The sequence below is a fragment of the Polypterus senegalus genome, chromosome 4 (genome assembly GCF_016835505.1).
Source record: "Polypterus senegalus isolate Bchr_013 chromosome 4, ASM1683550v1, whole genome shotgun sequence".
Classification (NCBI taxonomy): domain Eukaryota; kingdom Metazoa; phylum Chordata; class Cladistia; order Polypteriformes; family Polypteridae; genus Polypterus; species Polypterus senegalus.
The window spans coordinates 114,887,112-114,905,964 of NC_053157.1; the positions used below are offsets into that span (position 1 = coordinate 114,887,112).

The window sequence follows — 18,853 nt, forward strand, 5'->3', positions numbered from 1 at the left end:
AAATCTATTTCTTTTATGTAGCAGATTTTTTCTTTACAGGAATCTATCTTTGGTTATTATTTAGAAAATATATCTAATTATATCTGTTTTATATAACACACACATAACTTACATTTATCATTTTTATATTGTCTTTTATGTCTACAGTACTTCTAGTTAAACACTGCTACAGTAATCTGCCCATCTGATTATTATATAAAGCCTTACATATCTATTTTACATAATTCCTCATCTATCAATCTTTTTATGGCACATTCCATATTTATCTATCCCTTATATAGTGTTTTTCCCACCTATCAATCAAGTTATACACCATCTTTCATATCAATCCATCTTTCTTGTTACACCTGTCTACAGATAAAGTTGTACAAAATGTGCAATGCATGAAAGAGAGTTAAAGCCAAGTGTGACACAACAAGAACTTGTTATTCATCTATTAATTTTAGTTTATGGTACTTTGTTTCCTTCATCCCTGTGTTTCTTTGTGGCGATTTCTATTTTTGCTGATTTTGATTTCTTTCAAATTCTATACAGTATCACTGAGTTAGACGTAGCCTAAAATCTTTCCTGTATTCACAATGATTTTTTTTTATTCCTTTTCTAATCACTCTGAAAGCAACAAAATGGATGCATCTGCTAGGCAGCACATCCTGCTGTGACAGAACTGGAACCTGTGGTGCACTACGGAAGCTGATGTAGGGAGTTAATTACTTGACAAATCAGCTGACACTTCATCTATAACAGTGTGCATCTTTAAAATGACAATAAAAACAAAGTTGTGCACATAAACATACTCAGGGCAACACCATTATTCCTAGAAATACGGCCAGGAATTCACAAGGTGTGTCTTTCTGTGGTCAGTGTTTCTTGAATTTCTCAATCCAGCAGTGTAAACAGTGGTTTACATTGTAATCTTAAAAAAGTATTACTTAATCCAGGATATTATTCTGTGCATTAAACATAAGGTAGTCATGATGAAAGTGAACAAAAAAATTAGAAAACCGAGCTGAATAGTTTACTAAAGTTCAAATTAAATGACTGCTGAGATGCTCACTACAAAATAGCAGCTGCAGACAGCAGGTCTGAGTTGGAATTGTGATCCTGGTGTTAATTTAAGTTAATTGTGTTAATTTAAGTTAATTCCCTCTGCTATTCTTTGTATGAGGCATCAAGGTTGCATTGGCTACTTATGGCTCACTCTGTTTTTGTGTATAAAGTTTGCATGTTCACTGTGTATTTTCTTCTGCCAACGTTTCCCTTTTCCATAATTAGTTCGATTTATGGATGAGTGTAAACTGAACCAATGAGTGCTTGAATGAGATCTACTAAGAAATGGCGGCCCATTAACAATAAACTCCTGCACCTGCCCGTTAAAGCCCGTGATCAGGAGAAGGGGGGGTAAGCGGATGGCCAATGTCTGTCTTCATATAAGGCCTTATCCACACAGGCGTTGAAATCTTGGTTAGATGAATGCGCTCTGTGTGACCTAGGCATTTAAATTGCCTTTTGTAGTGGTGCTTAATTGACTTCAATACAACTTTATATTCGTGTTCATTTGCCTCTTAAATGCCAACCTGCAGCTCGGGTTGTAGTTGTGTGTGTGTACATGTGGGGGCAGTTATTTGGCAGTCCCAAGCGTTTTTTAAATTTAAATTGTTGGGGTTGAGGGTCATCCTTCATTGGATTTGTGAAATATGGATCAGTTGGCTTTATTAGACCTGAACCTTGACCTCCTCCTTGTAAAACCTGATATGGCGACTTAGGCAGAGAAAACCCTCTGCCTGTGAATAAAGGAAGCTATTGTGTAATCTATGAAGAAATGCAACGATAAGTTCTTTAAATACTGTCGGATGTCAGTTTCAAGTTTTGATTGCCTGCTGCAGCTGGTACAACACCATATTACACGTCGGTCAACCAATATACGAGTTAGTGTTAGACCTGAAGAGTACTACTTGTCACATTCAAGTTAGCAAATATACAAACAGTACTCGCGTATGCACTCACCCACTGGCATTAATAATCCGTAGTTGCTAAAGTTATGTTATTAGCACAAACCTACAAACTGTTTAGAGTTCTCCATTATTATCATTATTATTTTGTTGATAATATGTGTGAGTGTGTGTATTATTCCCTATTTTTAACTTTTTTTTTCCTAAGGTTTTTGGCACCCAGGGAATCCTTTTCTTCCTTACATTTCCAGTATCTACTGGGAAAGTGCACCATTCAGAAAATTGTGCATGAAACATTTTGTGTGCTACAGGAGTGTCTCTAGCCTCTTGTCATGCCAGAGCCAACAGAACGGCTATGGATACTGCCAGATATCCCAGTTCCCTAATTGTCTTGGAGCCATGAATATCCGATCCTCCAGAATGTTAAGTAAACGACATGTAAATACAATAAAGATGTTTTCTATGCACTTATTGGGATCATGGCAGAAATTGACGCCAAGAAAAAGCTGCATGCTTTTTTGATGCCATCTGAACGCACAACCAACCAAACGCAAGTGATGAAAGCCCGTGTAGAAGGTCTGATTCGCTGCAATGAGCAGAAAAACATATGGTGTTCGATTAGCTCTCACCTGACAGTACAGATGGCAGAAAAACGCTCAGTTCAGACGTCCATGTGGACAAGACCTAACAGCATATAGTACAGAACTCCTTGTGGACAGCTGCATTTTCTAACCATGTCCTGAGGATGGGGAGAAGCTGGTTCAACTGTTACTTTTAATCTTCACATTGGGATAGCTCAGCATACACACATTATGTGCGCAGTCTTTTCTTGGCCAACTGATTGATGCTGTAGCTGTATTAACTAAATTATTTTGTCATTTATGTAAAAAATATTTTAAGTAAACAGTCTGCCCAAATTCAGTCACAAATTGGACAACCTTCTAAATTGCCGCTTTTTAATCTGGACTGGCAGTTTTTCAGTTTCAGAGCCTGGATGCCAATTTTTAATCTGGCTGTCTGGTTTTCGGTCTTTTGTCCAGGTTCCAAATATAAAAGCTCAACTTGTGCACTATTTGTATAAACAAAGCGGCTCTAACAGTGCGGACTGCAGCTTTTTTGTGTTTTGTGCTAATAGTCTTTCCAATGTACTAAAGCCCCCATCCTAATATATTCACTCCGACTGAACCCACCAGAACCCTCCCCTCAATCTCTCCCAGCACTTCTTAACCTTCAACTGCTCTTCTTTTAATAGACAATGCAAGGACACTTGAATAAGTGTCAATTATAAATATGGCTGGTTGTTTCCTGTTAAGACTGCCTCTAGAATATTTTTTTCCTTTAATTTAATTTTTCCTCACATCCTCTACAAAACCTTTGCTGTCCTTTCTCTTCCATCAAATGTTTTTTTCAGTATCCTTTTAGTAAAGAATTCTGACACCAGCTCCCAACAACAGCAGCAACAGCAGCACTACCCTTTTATGTAGTTACCCATTTTTCTTAATGATGGAAGGCAGACTGGAGTAAACATCTTTGTTTATTTTTTTCTTGGTGTGTGATCGGTGAATTATCCCATTCATTTTGTCCTCTGGTCTATTATGATGTCCACATTTCCCTCTGTTGTCATGCCCTTTCATACAGAGCTGCACTTATTCACATGCTTTGCTGTTTACACATGGGGGTCTAAAATGTGACTCTTAGCACTTTATTAATGTTTTATTTTAACTATGAAGAATAGCTATCCACTATTAATGAAGGCCAAATGTAGACAGAGTAACTGCACCATATTTCTTAGTTATACAACATGCTTCCTGACTGAATCAGAATTTCATTAAACATTAAAACCACTTTGCTAACATAGATTTTTAACTTTGTCCGGCAGTAAAAAGGCAACAGAGGATAAAGGTAGATGAGCTTTTATACCTACATAGCACAATTTCTAAAGACCATTATGGTTTGGTGACCAAGGAGAAATCAAAGCCACAAGGGTGCAATTTTTTGATTTAACTTTATAAAACGTAACTATTGTGGAATACCAGGGCACGTACAGCCGACCTAACCTGATGCAGACAAGCACGGACACAAATTGCCACACAACACGTGGTCATTTACAGCCCGGGAAGCACTTCTTCTTTGCTCCCCAAAGTACAGCACAGTCCATACAGCACCACAACACAGTCCTTTCTTCAGCTACCAATTCACAGTCCTTCCACCTCCACTCCTCCCTCGCAAGCTTCATCCTTCTTCCTCCCAACTCTGGCTCTCCAAATGGAGTGAGGTGGCTCCTTTTATGATGGCCCTGGAAGTGTTCCAGGTGGCTCATTAATCTGACCTGCAATCACTCCCAGGTGTAGTGAGAGTCCAGTGTAGGGCTCTGCAGCTCCCCCTGGTGGCCACCATGGAACCGAACAGACCTGTGCCAAGTTCCAAGTCACTGCATTCCCTGCAGGAATCCATGTTGCCACAGACGCCCAGGAGAGCTGCCCAATAGGGTCCCAGGGAATGTATTGCGCTGCCGATGCTCTCTTCCCTGGTCCTTCCGTGCAGTTGGTGTCTCACCCAGGAAACGGCCGTGGCCGTCCATCACACTATGTTTAAAATGCCATTTCTTCAAAATTGTACATGCAAAGTGACTTGTGGTGGCATATCAAAGGCGTTATATATAACTGATTTAAGACAGCAGCAAAATAAAAATTTGAGGAAACACATCATTTTGATGGCTGCTGATTCTAAACTTGAAAGAAGTAATTGACATCATGCTTTTAGGCCAGCCATAGAAATTCTGGGCAAACCCAATTACTCATAAATTTCTTGAAGAAAACCTTGCAATGACTTTGAGAGAAGGTTTGTTGTTGTGCGGGGGCTTTAATGAAGACGACTGTTCACCTTGTTGATATTACACTGGCATTCAAAAACTAAAAAGTGCAAAGCCATCTTATTGAATACACTCACAAAAATCTTCCAAGTTATATCATAGTTTTACGGTATTATTTACAGTAATCATAGTTTTTAATCCAAAAATGTTAAAGTATCTCCCTCAAACAAATATCTCCCTTTTACTGTATATGTTAAAGGCTAAGTTTAAAGTTGACTGGTTAAAGAAGAAGAACTGTCCTGGAACAACACTGATAATGTTCCAGGAACAAAAGAAACCTGATGATACCAGATCTGCTGTGGAACATCACCTGAATTCACAATAGTATGGATGTCATCACTTTAGGGCAGTTGTGGATGAAAGCGTACAATCCCTGACAATGTTTCAGTGATCTGACTGGTACTATTGTTTCAATTTATGGTAGGGTAGGAAGTTTTATCAGTTACCAGTCAAGAACTTCTGAGACAGAGAATTTCCAATGAGAAATACATATGTGGCACAAAAAGGGTCTACAAATCCAAATGTTTGTTTGCATAAAAGGGTTGGCTAAATAAATGAAGTGGTTTTAGTGATTCATGCCGGATCAACATGGTGTTAAGCCACTCTATACAGTGGTTACCTTTTTTGCACCCTTTATACTCAGAGTAAGACCATGACATAATTCAATAAAGCTAGCAACTATTGTTAGAAGCTTACCATAATGGGAGACAAGACCCTAGCTAACAGGATTGCAAACAGATGATTTACAATTTGGAAAACTTTTATCAAACCAACCTAAACTAAACTGAGATTATCTTAAATGTGCAATTAAGACAAATTCAATTAAGTCAAAGTTAAAAAAGCCCAAAATGTATGCCCTACCTTCCTGGGGAGCATTTGCGTTCCTCAGATTATCCCTTTCTTCAGCACTCTCATTGACCACCGCTGTCCCACTTTTGGTCCTCCTGAGAACACTTAATGCTCTATTCAGTCGTCTGAAAGATCTGCTTCTCACAGTGGACCGATCAAAATTTCTTACTGCAAAAATGAAAAGAGGGTTGTTGTTGGGATAGAAAAAGAAAAAAAAAAAAAAGACAGGCAGAATAAAGTCAAACAAAACATCTACTTGCATAGTGTAGGCCAAAACACTTTGTAGAAATGAAATTTCTGTTTTTTCTTTCTCCTTCTCTTATATTTTAAATTTGTTAAAAGAATGTGATGTTACTGGTTTAAATTGCCACTTATCTGTAGTTTGAAGATAACATAATGAATAACTGGTGCGAGATTTTTGCCATATTTACACACAGTTCTGGCTTGCTCATATACACCGAGAAATTATAGTTTAGCTTGTACTATGCTATGCAAGCTGTGAAATGAGGCATTTTTGAAATATAAACATCAAGAGACAAGGTAGAAAACAAGATTAGAAGGTCAGGCATAAGGTCTGTTAATGAAAAACTTGTATGCTGGTCAAAGACAGAAAGGAAGAGTACAATGCATATATAAAGATTTTTATCATTCATTGAATTTATTTCACTTGTAACTGACATTTGAATGAGATGGCAGAAGAGAAAGCGTCACCACTCTACACTTGTCTGAGCTCCTTTCTGTCTACCACAACAGTTTAACCTGTCAGTGCCGTCATGTTGGAAGTTACTGAGCCACATAGCCTTTTAAATTCTTCCCAAACCAAGCCACACTTGACCTTTTTACTGTTGTACCAGAGAGTCTAAGTTTGATGATTTGACACCTTCATAACTGGTTGTTTCAAGAAGTTACTGTAAGTCACAAACAGTAAAGCTAATTACTAATTTTCCTGTAATGTTCAGGTTTTTTGTCCTCTATCACTTATTTTGAGATGTGTAAGTGGGCTACTGCTAGACTTGAGATTTAAGAACCTAGTTTTTAAGGACAGTGTTCCACCTGCACAATGCAGTCAATAAAATTAAAATTAAGTCAAATCTGTTACTAAACAAAAATGAAAGAATTATTATCACAGGAAATTGTATGTTGATGAAATTTTCCAGAGATGAGCAGTTGACATAATGAGTCAGACTACTGAAAATCGCTAAACCTTGAATTTAATTTCTGGAGACGCTGAATCATGAAGTGAACCTTGAAAAAGTTGGGGGAGTTCTTTAGAGAAAATGATTGTGAGGGTTATGGCAATTTTATTTTCCGTGTGAAATCAAATTACTGTATTCCTGACTTATACTTTGTGAACGAAAGCTCCAGTTCTTGTAAATACCACCTTTACCAGCCTTTCTCTTTTTATATTGATACTACAGCATGCAATGGCTCCCCCTTTTCCTAACTACCTTTATCCAATATTAAAAACATGACAAAAATTCTGTAACATTCAGCAGGAATTAAAGCGTAAACACATAATTACACTTTATAATATATGCAACAGGAAACAAATCTGTGGATTTCATTGATTAAAGTATTAATTTGTCAATAAATTAATTAATTTGTGACAATATAAGGTTCCAAAAAAGAAGAAAAATCCAGGAAAGCAAAGATGCAGATTGGAATTCACATGAAATGTACTCAGTAGTTGGTGACATGGTTGCTTAGTGGGTGAAGTACACCAGAATGTTGTTCCTTGAGTGTATGCAGATTCATCTTTTGTCTGCATAGGTCTTCCTCAGTCCATACTGATTTTTCTCCCATGGTCCCATAGACATGTTGGTTAGGTGAATCTGCAATACTAAACTTGCCCCAGTGGGGTCTTTACACATGTGTGGCTTGTGATGGACTGGCACTCTCTCCACAGCCGATTCCTCCTTTGCACCCAAAATTGACCTTGATAGGTCACCGAATTCTTGGTCACCTGATCTTACCCGGCCTGTACTGTACTGTACCCACTTACTGGTTTATGTCTAACTTTACTGTATATTACATGTATATTGCCATCTGTATTTTTCCTTTCTCCCACTACAGTACTGTTTAATGCAATCTATATGTCTGTACAGTTATGTTTTGCACTAGGTACAGTAGGCAATTATTCTGCTACTCTTATTTATTTATATATCATCTAACTGCCTGACTGCCTGTATTTATTTCCCTGTCCCCACCCCTCCTACAACCGTGACACAAAAATTTCACTCTGCCCTCACAGTGTATGTGACAATAAACACATACTGTACTGTTACCCCCAGTGACCCTGAATTAGTCTAAGAGGGTTGGTGAATGCTATTTTATGTTTTGTTATATTCCATAGCTCCCACAGTGTGACTTACAACCCCCAACTTTTTAGGCAAACTAGTTTTCAAGAGAATGCTTTCTTAAGTTTTAAACATTATGGAGGAACATATAATGGTGTCCTGATTGCATGAAAGTGTCCAATTTTTGAAGCCATTCAGCAGAGAAAGAGAAGCTTGGTAGTTTGAGCTGGTTTTTGTATGACTAAAATACACATATACAAATTGCTTGAATTATCACAAAGAAATGCACTACTTGACAGTAAAATGTTCCCTTGGGGACTGAATCATGGAAAGAAGGTAGAGATCACTTAATGGGGCTCTACTAAGTGGATTGCTTTTAAAAGAATTTGTGCAGAATTTTAAGGGGTTCAGGCTAATCTGAACAAGACAAATCCAACAAGCTATAGTGTGCAATTCACTTTGTCCACATTTGTGTTCTTGCCGGAGAATCATTTTTTAATTATAGGACAATTCACATGACTTGTGAAAAGCCTCTATAAAGTGTTCAGTTTAAAGAACATGTTTATATTCTAAATGGTGCTTCATAAACATCAGACATTCATACCATGCTTGGATGGGTTGGTGTTCTGAGACTAGTATATTGTGCATTCAAGAAATAACTTTGAAAGGTGGTAAAAACTTGTGAAATTCTCCATGTGATCCACCAGTGGTTCAAAAGCCTGCTGTTCACCAGCATTTAAACTGCAGGGTCTGCCTTCACTCTTGGTTCTACTTCTGTTAGATCACCCCTGAACAATAACTGACTCTGAAGCTACCTGCTTCTTTCAGTCACATTTATTAGTGTTTCTTATCCCATACCCCACAAATAAGTACTGTAGGTATTCATAACCATACATACTTTTTTTGGTGGCAGACCGGCTAAGAAGGGCCGCACTGCTGCTTGATTGGTTGTCTTCCACACTGGGGTCAAAGGCAGGGTTGACAAGGCCTGGGTCATCAGTCAATAAGGCTACAGTTGCAGAGGCAGGCATCTCAGAGGGCATGGTGGCTACAGTGAGCTCGGAGGTGCAGTCGGTGCAGTCTCCATCTTGTGAGCGTCGTTTTCTATCCCCTGAGAGGCCATAATGTGATGCTCCTTTACACCTGAGGAAGAAACAGTTTTACTTGTCAGATAAAGAACATTAAGTTACCTGCATACTTAGGCAGCTTGCAGTAAAGCAATTGGAATATGAAAACTATGATGGCAGCATGGGGTACAAGAGATTAACAAATATCAATGGGATGACAGTCCGTAATAAGACAATCACGCTTATCAACCCCTACACCGAGCCAGTTAACATTACATGTTGGTTAATGGAAGAACAAACTTGAAGAAAAATTACAGAGATATAGAGAGAATGTGGAAACACCATTCTAACAGTAAGAGGATGGCAATCAACTAAAGTCCATGAAGTTGTGCGGCAGCAACACTAATCGCCCGCCCACTAGTCCACAATGATGAGATGGTGATTGATAAAACACTCTGATTTACTCCACAAGCTAGTGGGCCATAAGATTACAAATATACATAATTTTATGTTAATAAGGGCAAAACATTTAATAGAGAGCAGAGTAATGTAACGCCATTTCATTACAAATAATGCACGGGACCTTTTGAAGATACTGTACGTAATAGAATAAACATAAAAATATTTAATATCTCTTGCCCTACATGTATCTTCAACACCTTTCCTTGGTATGCTCATGTATCTGAATCTCTGCTCACTCTCTCTTGAGCACTTTCTTGTAAAGCCTGCTTCTCATACCCTGTTATTTTGAGGTGTCCTGCTTGTCTCTTTTCTGTTCTTATGCATCCCGTCTTTGAAGGCGACTCTCTGTGTGCCTCTTACACCTTTACTTCTCAATTATTTCACAGTTGAAATTCCTCTTTCGAATTAGTCACCACAAACTGAGCAATCAGATTGCTTTAGGGGATCAGATACATACACAAACTATATATAGTAGAGAGATTGATGTGTTGACAACTGTAGCAGTAAAAAGATCCTTTCTGCATTGTGCATATAATGACCAGGATTGTGTTGGACTTCTGTTGACTTTGGATTGAAGAAAAAAAAATGGGGTAGCTACAGGGTGAAGGGTGGTACTGCTCCTATTTCATAACTCCAGAGTCCTGTACTGTATTCTAATACCTGAATTGGATTAAGCAGATGTCAAAAATGCAGTTCACTAGTGGCTCTTACAGGGAAGGATTTTGTGGTTGAACAGTCACCTGACCCTGGCCTTTCGACCCACTGCCTGGATGAACCAGAAGCAGAAGGCAGTCCTCAATTCTGTCTCTAGCTCCGCTCCTTAACGTGTAGTATAAGTCACGCTGAGTGTACAATTAGATTTAATGATGTTGTATTCATTAGGCTAATACTGTGCAGGAGGTCACAAACTCAGTCCTGGGGACCCACTGTGGCTGCAGGTTTTTGTTCCAACCAGCTTCTGTTTTTAATTGGACTCCTGGGCTAATAACTGATATTTCCTAGATTCTGTGTTTTGGGAACAATCTAGAAATTAGAAAACTAAGTTTTGTAAAAAAATATATATATATATATATATATATATACAGTATATATATTAAAATGTACTAAGCAGTTTTATGGAAATAATGTATTTTTATTTTTTAACAATATTTTCATCTTGATTTTCATTCTACTTTTCTAGGTGTTCTAATTGTTTAATTAATCCATTATTATTCAGTTTGCCTGAGTGTCTGCTCTGCTCATTTTAATTATCATTATTAAGATACAATGAGTAAATGACAAATAGAAAGGGCAACATATAATGCAATAAACAAAAGAGAGTTAAGTATTTAAATCTATAGCAAAAATAGAAATATTTCTAAATCTACTCTTTTTATATAAAATCCTAAGCCTAAAAGTGTAACGGTGACGTTTTTATGTCACACTTTAAATCGGGATTATTTTAAAATCTACATATATATGTTTGGTATCATTCTTTTCAGAATTTATCGAACTTTAATGTAATGTAGTTATATTTTCATATTCTTACTCCATTTTTAAATTATAAACTAAAAAATATCAAGAAGTTACGTCTTGCGAGAAGGGACTTTGTGCCAAAAGATTTAATCACGCCCGGGGCCGGAAATAAAACACAAAGAGTAGGGCAGCTGCTGTACAGGCTTTTAAATGTTCGAAGTGCTGTACGAGATGCAGATCATGCGGCATGGCAGCAGCAGCAGGAAGCCAGCAGCTGATCGAGCAAAGAGGAGGTAAAAAAAAAAACTGTATTTGTTTCCTATTGTATCACCGTTTAAGAGGGGGATTCAGAGGAGGGACTGCGTCTCCTTGGGGTGCGTTCTGCCCCCCTCTTCACAACGCGAGTGGCAGAGATGCAAAGTGGCTGGCGAGCAAAGCGGGCAGGGGGGAACCCCCTAGTGTCTTATAAATGTAAAAATCATGCTGCTGTGAACAAAAACCATAAAGCCACAGTGGGTCACCAGGAGTCTGAAAACCCCTACTCTAATAGTATCTAAAAAGAAGCTGTTCCTCAACCTGTAAGCTGTGCAATCTCCTACCCAATGGAAGACAGGCATACAGTCCATGTGCAGGGTAAGTGACATCTTCCATAATGGAAGAGGCTTTACTTTTGCACCTGCTGGTGTAAATGTCCTCAATAGTGGGTAGGCTGCTGCCGATGATCCGCTGAGTAGACTTAACACTCCACTGCAGTGCTCTTCTGTCTGCAGCTGAGCAACTGCTGTAACCCACTGTAATAAAGGAGGTAAGGATGCTCTTTACCACACACCTGTAAAAGGAAGTCAGAATAGAAGTCGAGGCATTGGTGGGCTTTCTTTACCAGACGGTCTGTATTGTAGCTCCAAGTGAGGTCATCTGTAATAAGCACACACTTGATGTAAAGGGGAAGAGGAGGGAGAGTACCAGTCCGCCGAAAATCCTCAATCATTTCCTTAGTTTTCTTGACATTGATGCTAAGGTTGTTATCTTTACACCAAGCCTCCAGCTTAGCCACTTTCATCCTGTATGCTGACTCATCATTATGAGTGACAAGTCCTACCACCACTGTGTCATCTGTATAGTGAGATATGCAGTAATAGGTCATCAGAGAATACAGTAGGGGGCTCAAAACGAATCCCATGTGGGAGCCGGTGTTGAGAATGATGGTAGAAGATGTAATTCTGTGGATTTTGACAGACTGGGTTCTTATTTCATCCTTTTCATTACATTTACTCAGATTCAATGATGGATGGAAACCTTTCATATGACAAAGCTAAATATTAATACTCTGCATTAAATGCATATCAGTTTGCATGTTCATTAGCTTGTTGACATGGTTAGAAACTAAACAGTCGTGATAAACCACATGGGTCCTGCTGTTGGCTTAGCTTCTGTGGTTTGTTGTATTCTTTTTGCAGTTTTCCTATTATGTGTTCACTTTTTATTTCCCTCTCATTTCACCTTTTTCTTTCTCATTCTTATTTCCTACCCTGTCTCTCTGTAACTCTTTTGTGATGGTTTTCACCTTCTGGACATTTCAGCCACTTACCTCATCTAATACACCAGGTTGACTCACAAATGGTAACCAACACCACAATCTAACTCTCAGTCTTCTAAACACCAGCTTCATGGCTCTTCCATACCACTGATCACCAACATTTCAAGGTGCATGACTCCACTATGTCAGCCCAATTTATACATTGACTATTGAAAAAGGCAGTCTTCTGAATTAATATGGAGAAGCCAAATATAAAAAGCCATGCAGCGGTTGTTTATGAAATGTTTATGCAATACCTTATAACGTGATATGCTTTGAATTGCACATTTTATAAAAATAAGTGGTCCATTCCCTGAAGCAGAATGTGTGCCAAAGACACCACCAAAAAAAAAAACACTGGAAGGATAAGTGAAGGATCAGACAGCACAAAGTAACAAAATGACACAACCAACACCTGGTGCCATTCTGGGCCTGCCTTTATCTACTCATGGGGTAGTCTGTCCTTTTATTCACGTCTGCATATTGCGGCCATCCTTTACCTCCTCTTTCTCTCTCACATTCTCCATCTCGTAACTGTACACTCCCTCTAGCAGCCATGATCTGTGTCCCTGTACCCCTGGGCCTTTAGTTAGCTCTACAGAGCCAGGACTCTAAGCCCAGTGAAACAGTATCCATATGTCTCCTAATGGGATTGAGTGCTGTCTGCTGGCCTGGAGATGTCGCCACAGCTAATATTTCCTGCTTGACCTTCTCCCTTAAGTGTTGGTTGCCCTGCTTGGAGCCCGACCATGACCCCAACACCCCCATACCTACAGGACATACTACACCTTGGCAGCATTGATAATACCTCTGTGGCATCACCTAGAATATCTGTCTTGTTGTCAGGGTGGCTCCATAGTAAAGTAAAGGCTGGCTGAATGAGCCAAAAGGTTACAAGCATAAAAACAATTAAAAAAAATACATTTTAACAAACTTGTTTTCTGCCTACAGCTTTTAAAAGAAAATGCTAATTGTCTTCTGGATGTTTTCATTAAGTAATACTTTGTGGCTTCCAAGATATACCAAACAGTTGTTTCATTTGCATAACAAATATTTTTTTTTCATAAATAATTCATTTTCTTTGATGAATAAAAGCATGCAAATTATTCATTCATCCATACATTTTGGAATCTATTCACTCCAATCCAGAAACATGGGTTATAGGAATTATATTTTTTATGAGTAAGTTTGTGCTAATTATAATACATAAATAATATCAAAAACTTTTTCCAAAAAACAAGTAGCATTTAGGATCCAGTTCCAGCACACTGCACTGACAGTACATACACGCTATGGAGGTGGCAGACACTTCAGGTAATTGTAGGTGGTACAGGGAAGCTCTGGGCGAAGCATGGCGACAAACTCTGGCATGGATAACAGCTGTCATGCAAGGGTATTGGAAGTGGGTTAAATACCACCAAGATGTAGCATGCCATATACCCAAAGAGAGCTGCCCATGTAGCATGAATTCTAAGGACAAAGAAAGACAGGAATTGTGCATGTAATAGTAATGACCCTACAGTATTTATATTAATACCAGTAACGACACACTGCACGATAATGTGCAGCGAATACACTTGACATGAGCATTAATAGTTTTCATCCTCTTTCTCTGTACGTTTAGCATTTGTTTGCTCAGAGGTTCATACCCTTGCTGCTTCCTGAGCAGCTCTTGTTTTCTCCACCCTAGTGGCCCGCTTCTTCTCTTCTTTCGTCTTTATCTTTTCCCATTAAAACTGATTAAGTCAGAGTTTGTGTTGCAATTGCTTAGTAAGTTTTCTTTAATTTTTCACTAAAGCTGGCACTTAAGTCTTCAATGTGCCTCAAGAATGATTTAAGATATGAAGAGGTGGGGAACTGATGGCGAAGGTGGTAGGGATGAGAATGGCGCCCGTATGCATGCACCGCACGACCGCCCTGCTGGCCGCTGCCGAGAGTTGATTCAAAAATAAAATAGAATAAAAATAAAAAGAGGTATAACCTTGCAGGTCAATCATCACCCCGAAAGCGGATAGTAGACATCACGTACAACGTTTTGTGAGCTACAGGTGATTTAAAATCCTGGACAGACAAACGGACAGCCACAGTAGCGTATTATATATAAAGATAGACACACACACGTATATAATACATATAGATGCGTACATATACACTGTATGGTGTATGTGTGTGTGTGTGTGTGTGTGTGTGTGTAAGTCTAAGAGAGGATTCATATCCTGTGATAAATGTTTATTGGTATCAAATAGGCACGTTTATTGTATACAATACCTACTGTAGCAGTGCACGGTACTTGCCAGGACTGACTCAATGGATTTTTGCTTATTTTATTGCTCTTTTAGATAGCTCTCTTTCCTTAAATGGACTGATTGCTGTGCCACAAATGAATGGCAACTATGTGAGTGTGGTAGGCTCACCCTTTTTATAGGATCACCTATTGCTGGCGCTGAAGCTGCTCATTTGAATGATGAAATATCATACTACTTCTTTTGCTGACTCAGTGCTGATGCTGTCCTTGTTCCTGCCTTCCCATGCTGATGCAAGACTCAGTACCATTACAGCACTGTATGTGTTTGCAGGTTTTTTTTTTTTTAATTCTGAAAGGCATCAATAGAGGTGATTGAGTCAAATTCTTCCATTTACATAGTGAATCACATCCTTGAGGATGCTGGTGGAGGTAAAGTGCATTTAAGGCGGATTTCAGGGAATACTTGTTTTATGCAAAAGGACATGAATCTGGATCATAAAGTTAAATCCAAAGCCTTGGCAACATTTACAATTGTCTGAATGGGACATTGACATAACTTAGCAATTAGCCAATCAGATACATTTAACTGACCGAGTGGGCTCCTGTCTATTGTAATTTCTTCTTAATGTACTTCAAAAGTAAAGTTCAATAAGTAGTTTTCTGTATAATACTTCAAATCATAAAGTCTTCATTTACACAGGGTACACAAATATGGTGTTGGAGTGAAAAGGAATTAAAAAAAATAAAAGGACACAGCATAAATAAAAAATAAGTGAAAGGCTGAATCCAGTCAGAGTTCTCCACACAGCAGATGGAGTTGAATGCCAGCAACCTGCCTGAGGCATAGTGAAAGTTCAAACAACATGTGGAAATAACATTTTCTGATGTGTTTAAAGAAAAATGGAAACAGAAATGTTGCTATTTTATATGGATCGGAAATAAGTGGAGAAACATTTGTAACATATGGATACTGAAAACCTATTATGGCCACTCTGAAACATATTCAACGTGCATATTTGACTGATTTAAACTCCAGAAGAAAGCGCAAGGTGACAACAAATTGTTTGAGAAACAATACTAATTGTGAAAGACTAATTATGAAAACAGTGGGAATATAGTCAGACATTGTATTTTCCTTGGAGTACAGTAAAAGAAAACAATGGAGTGTCAGGTCTAAGACAGATACCAAAAAATAATACCTGCTAAAATAGTCAAAACAGTGCATATAGTCATTGGTGTCAAACAATACAACTCAATTCAAATAAATAAATAAAGAAATAGTTATAGTTCAAACAACATCTAGCCAAACTGACAGACCAAATATTTCAAAGGACGTAGCCATTGTGGAAACAATATTCTTACTAAACTAAGATTATTAGATAACAGTCAACCAGAACCATGTTGCAACAGCATGTCATTCCAGTCGCTTGCAGAAAAGTCAGAGTGGTTAGCTTTGATGCAGCATGATGGGAAAAAATCTTGACCCTGACAGAACATTTAAAGATAGTATTCTTAAAGAGATCAGTGAGAAGTGAAGCAAAATGACACCTTTTATTAGCTAACCAAAAAGATTACATAATTGCAAGCTTTCGAGGCAACTCAGGCCCCTTCTTCATCTTGCCTGAAGAAGGGTCCTGAGTTGCCTCGCAAGCTTGCATATTGTAGTCTGTTCAGTTAGCCAATAAAAGGTGTCATTTTGCTTCACTTCTCACTACATCCATAATAGCCTCACTTATGATATAATGAGATAACCTCACAATGGGTTCTAGAAGTAATGTACACTGATCAGATTTATAAAGCCCTATACAGGGTTAAACTGTTTGATCGCAACATTTTACTTTACAGAAGGCTCAAAGGGGAATATGACAGAAGGCTTAGTTGTAATAGCATCAAGTAAGGACATAGTAAATAAAACTTCAGAACATCCCAAGAATGACCATAAATGACTTACAGCTCATACAATTAAAGGAAATTTTATAGGAACAAGAAACTACCATCAGCCCATTACAAAATTCTGGAATCAAAGAGAAGACAATATGTGAAAATTGTTATTCCTAGATTACTCACAGCAGAGCCGTAGTTGTGCATTCTTGCAAGTAACCTGAGAGACTAGAAAAATATAAAATGAGAAAATGTGTAATATTATGTTTTGTTGTCAGAACTACTTGCAGATTTTTGACATTGTTATAGTTTTCCACTTGTTTGAATACTGCCTCTCAAATGCTAAAAAACCATGATCAGGCACAAGTTCCCAAGAAAAGAGATAATGACAAGCTGTAGCAGATGATACGTGAATTATTATGTTGTATACTTTAAACTTGACAAAGTTTTCAGCACTACATTCAGATCATTGCTACATAACCCCAAAGCAGCCTTCTTCAGACATGGCTATTGTGTCTCAATGAAGAACTGGCAAATTGACAGGACAGAAAGACAGACAGAACTTTATTTTTAAATAGAACTTTTTATGTCTCCAGGGAGAAATCTGGCTTATTACAGACGCACTTTAAATAAATATAAATATACAAAAAAACTGTGGTCTGAACACACACCAAAATAACTAAAAAAAGAAAAGTTAAAAAGAAGGAAAATGTCTAACTCGGCAGTAGCAGTCACAGTGAGACATTAAGCAGACATATTGCTGTTGGTATAAAGGAGTCCCAGTAATTTTTCTGCTGAGTAATTCATTGGCTGTCAGAGAGATGATATGCACTGCTGTTCATAATATTTTAACTCTCTCCTTCACTACGACCTCTGGGTGCCCAGAGTACATCCCATAACTAAGTTATGGTTATGGTTGCTTATGGTTTATAAAGCCTTAAATAATCTCGCCCCATCTTATATATCGGAATGTCTGACACCTTATATTCCAAATCGTAACCTTAGATCCTCAAATGAGTGTCTCCTTAGAATTCCAAGAACAAAACTTAAAAGAAGTGGTGAGGCGGCCTTCTGCTGCTATGCACCTAAAATCTGGAATAGCCTGCCAATAGGAATTTGCCAGGCTGATACAGCAGAGCACTTTAAAACACTGCTGAAAACACATTACTTTAACATGGCCTTTTCATAACTTCAATTTAACTTCATTTAACTTAATCCTGATACTCTGTATGTTCAGTTCTTCATAATAACTATTCATGGTGGCTCTAAAATCCGTACTGACCCCTACTCTCTCTTCTGTTTCTTTTTCCGGTTTCTTTGTGGTGGTGGCCTGCGCCACCTCCACCTACTCAAAGCTTCATGATGCTCCAACAATGATGGACGGATTAAAAGGCAGAACTCTACGTGACCATCTTCATCAAGCCCTTCCGTGAGAACCCTAAATCTAAAGAGGACTGTTTCATTTATGTTAGGTAGAATGCCCAGAGAGGACTGGGCGGTCTCATGGTCTGGAATCCCTACAGATTTTATTTTTTCTCCAGCCGTCTGGAGTTTTTTTTTGTTTTTTCTGTCCCCCCGGCCATTGGACCTTACTTATTCTATGTTAATTAATGTTGACTTATTTTGTTTTCTTATTGTGTCATTTATTTTTCTATTCTTTATTATGTAAAGCACTTTGAGCTACTGTGTGTATGAAAATGTGCTATATAAATAAATGTTGTTGTTGTTGTTGTTATGTTTGCCCTTTTAATTAGCTTGTTGATTCGGTGGGCCTCTCTTGGAGTGATGTTACCAGCCCAGCACACCACAGCAAAGATATTCACACTGTCATCACAGAGTTATAGAAGTTGTGAAGGATGTTACTATCCACATTAAAGGAACATAGCCTACTCTGCCTTTTCTTGTAGAGTTCCTCTGTTTTATGATACTAGTCCAAGCTATCACTTAGGTGGAGCACCAAGTACTTGTAGGAGTGCACTACCTCTATATCCACCTCCTGAATAGTGACTAGATATAGATGCTGTTTGGTGTGGCATAGGTTATTAAACAGATCCTTGGTTTTGCTGATGTTAAGATGCAGACAATTCTCTCCCTCTTACCTATGCACCTCATAAGTGCATCATCATTTTAGAACTTCTGCAAGTGACAAAACCTGGTGTTATATGTTCAGCCTGAGGTGTATATTGTAAAGAGAAAACGA

The 18,853-nt window shown here is 38.3% G+C and overlaps 1 protein-coding gene across 7 annotated transcripts in view; it reads right to left on the reverse strand.

The window, feature by feature from the left end:
* lnx1 (ligand of numb-protein X 1) overlaps window positions 1-18,853 on the reverse strand; it is a 279,852-nt gene that overhangs the window by 61,608 nt on the left and 199,391 nt on the right. For all 7 annotated transcript variants that reach the window (XM_039751199.1, XM_039751196.1, XM_039751197.1 and 4 more), the window contains 2 exons: window positions 8,866-9,110; window positions 5,683-5,838 (listed from right to left, as the gene is read on the reverse strand). In XM_039751199.1, coding sequence (XP_039607133.1) covers window positions 5,683-5,838; window positions 8,866-9,110 — 401 coding nt within the window. The remainder of the gene's footprint in view (window positions 1-5,682; window positions 5,839-8,865; window positions 9,111-18,853) is intronic.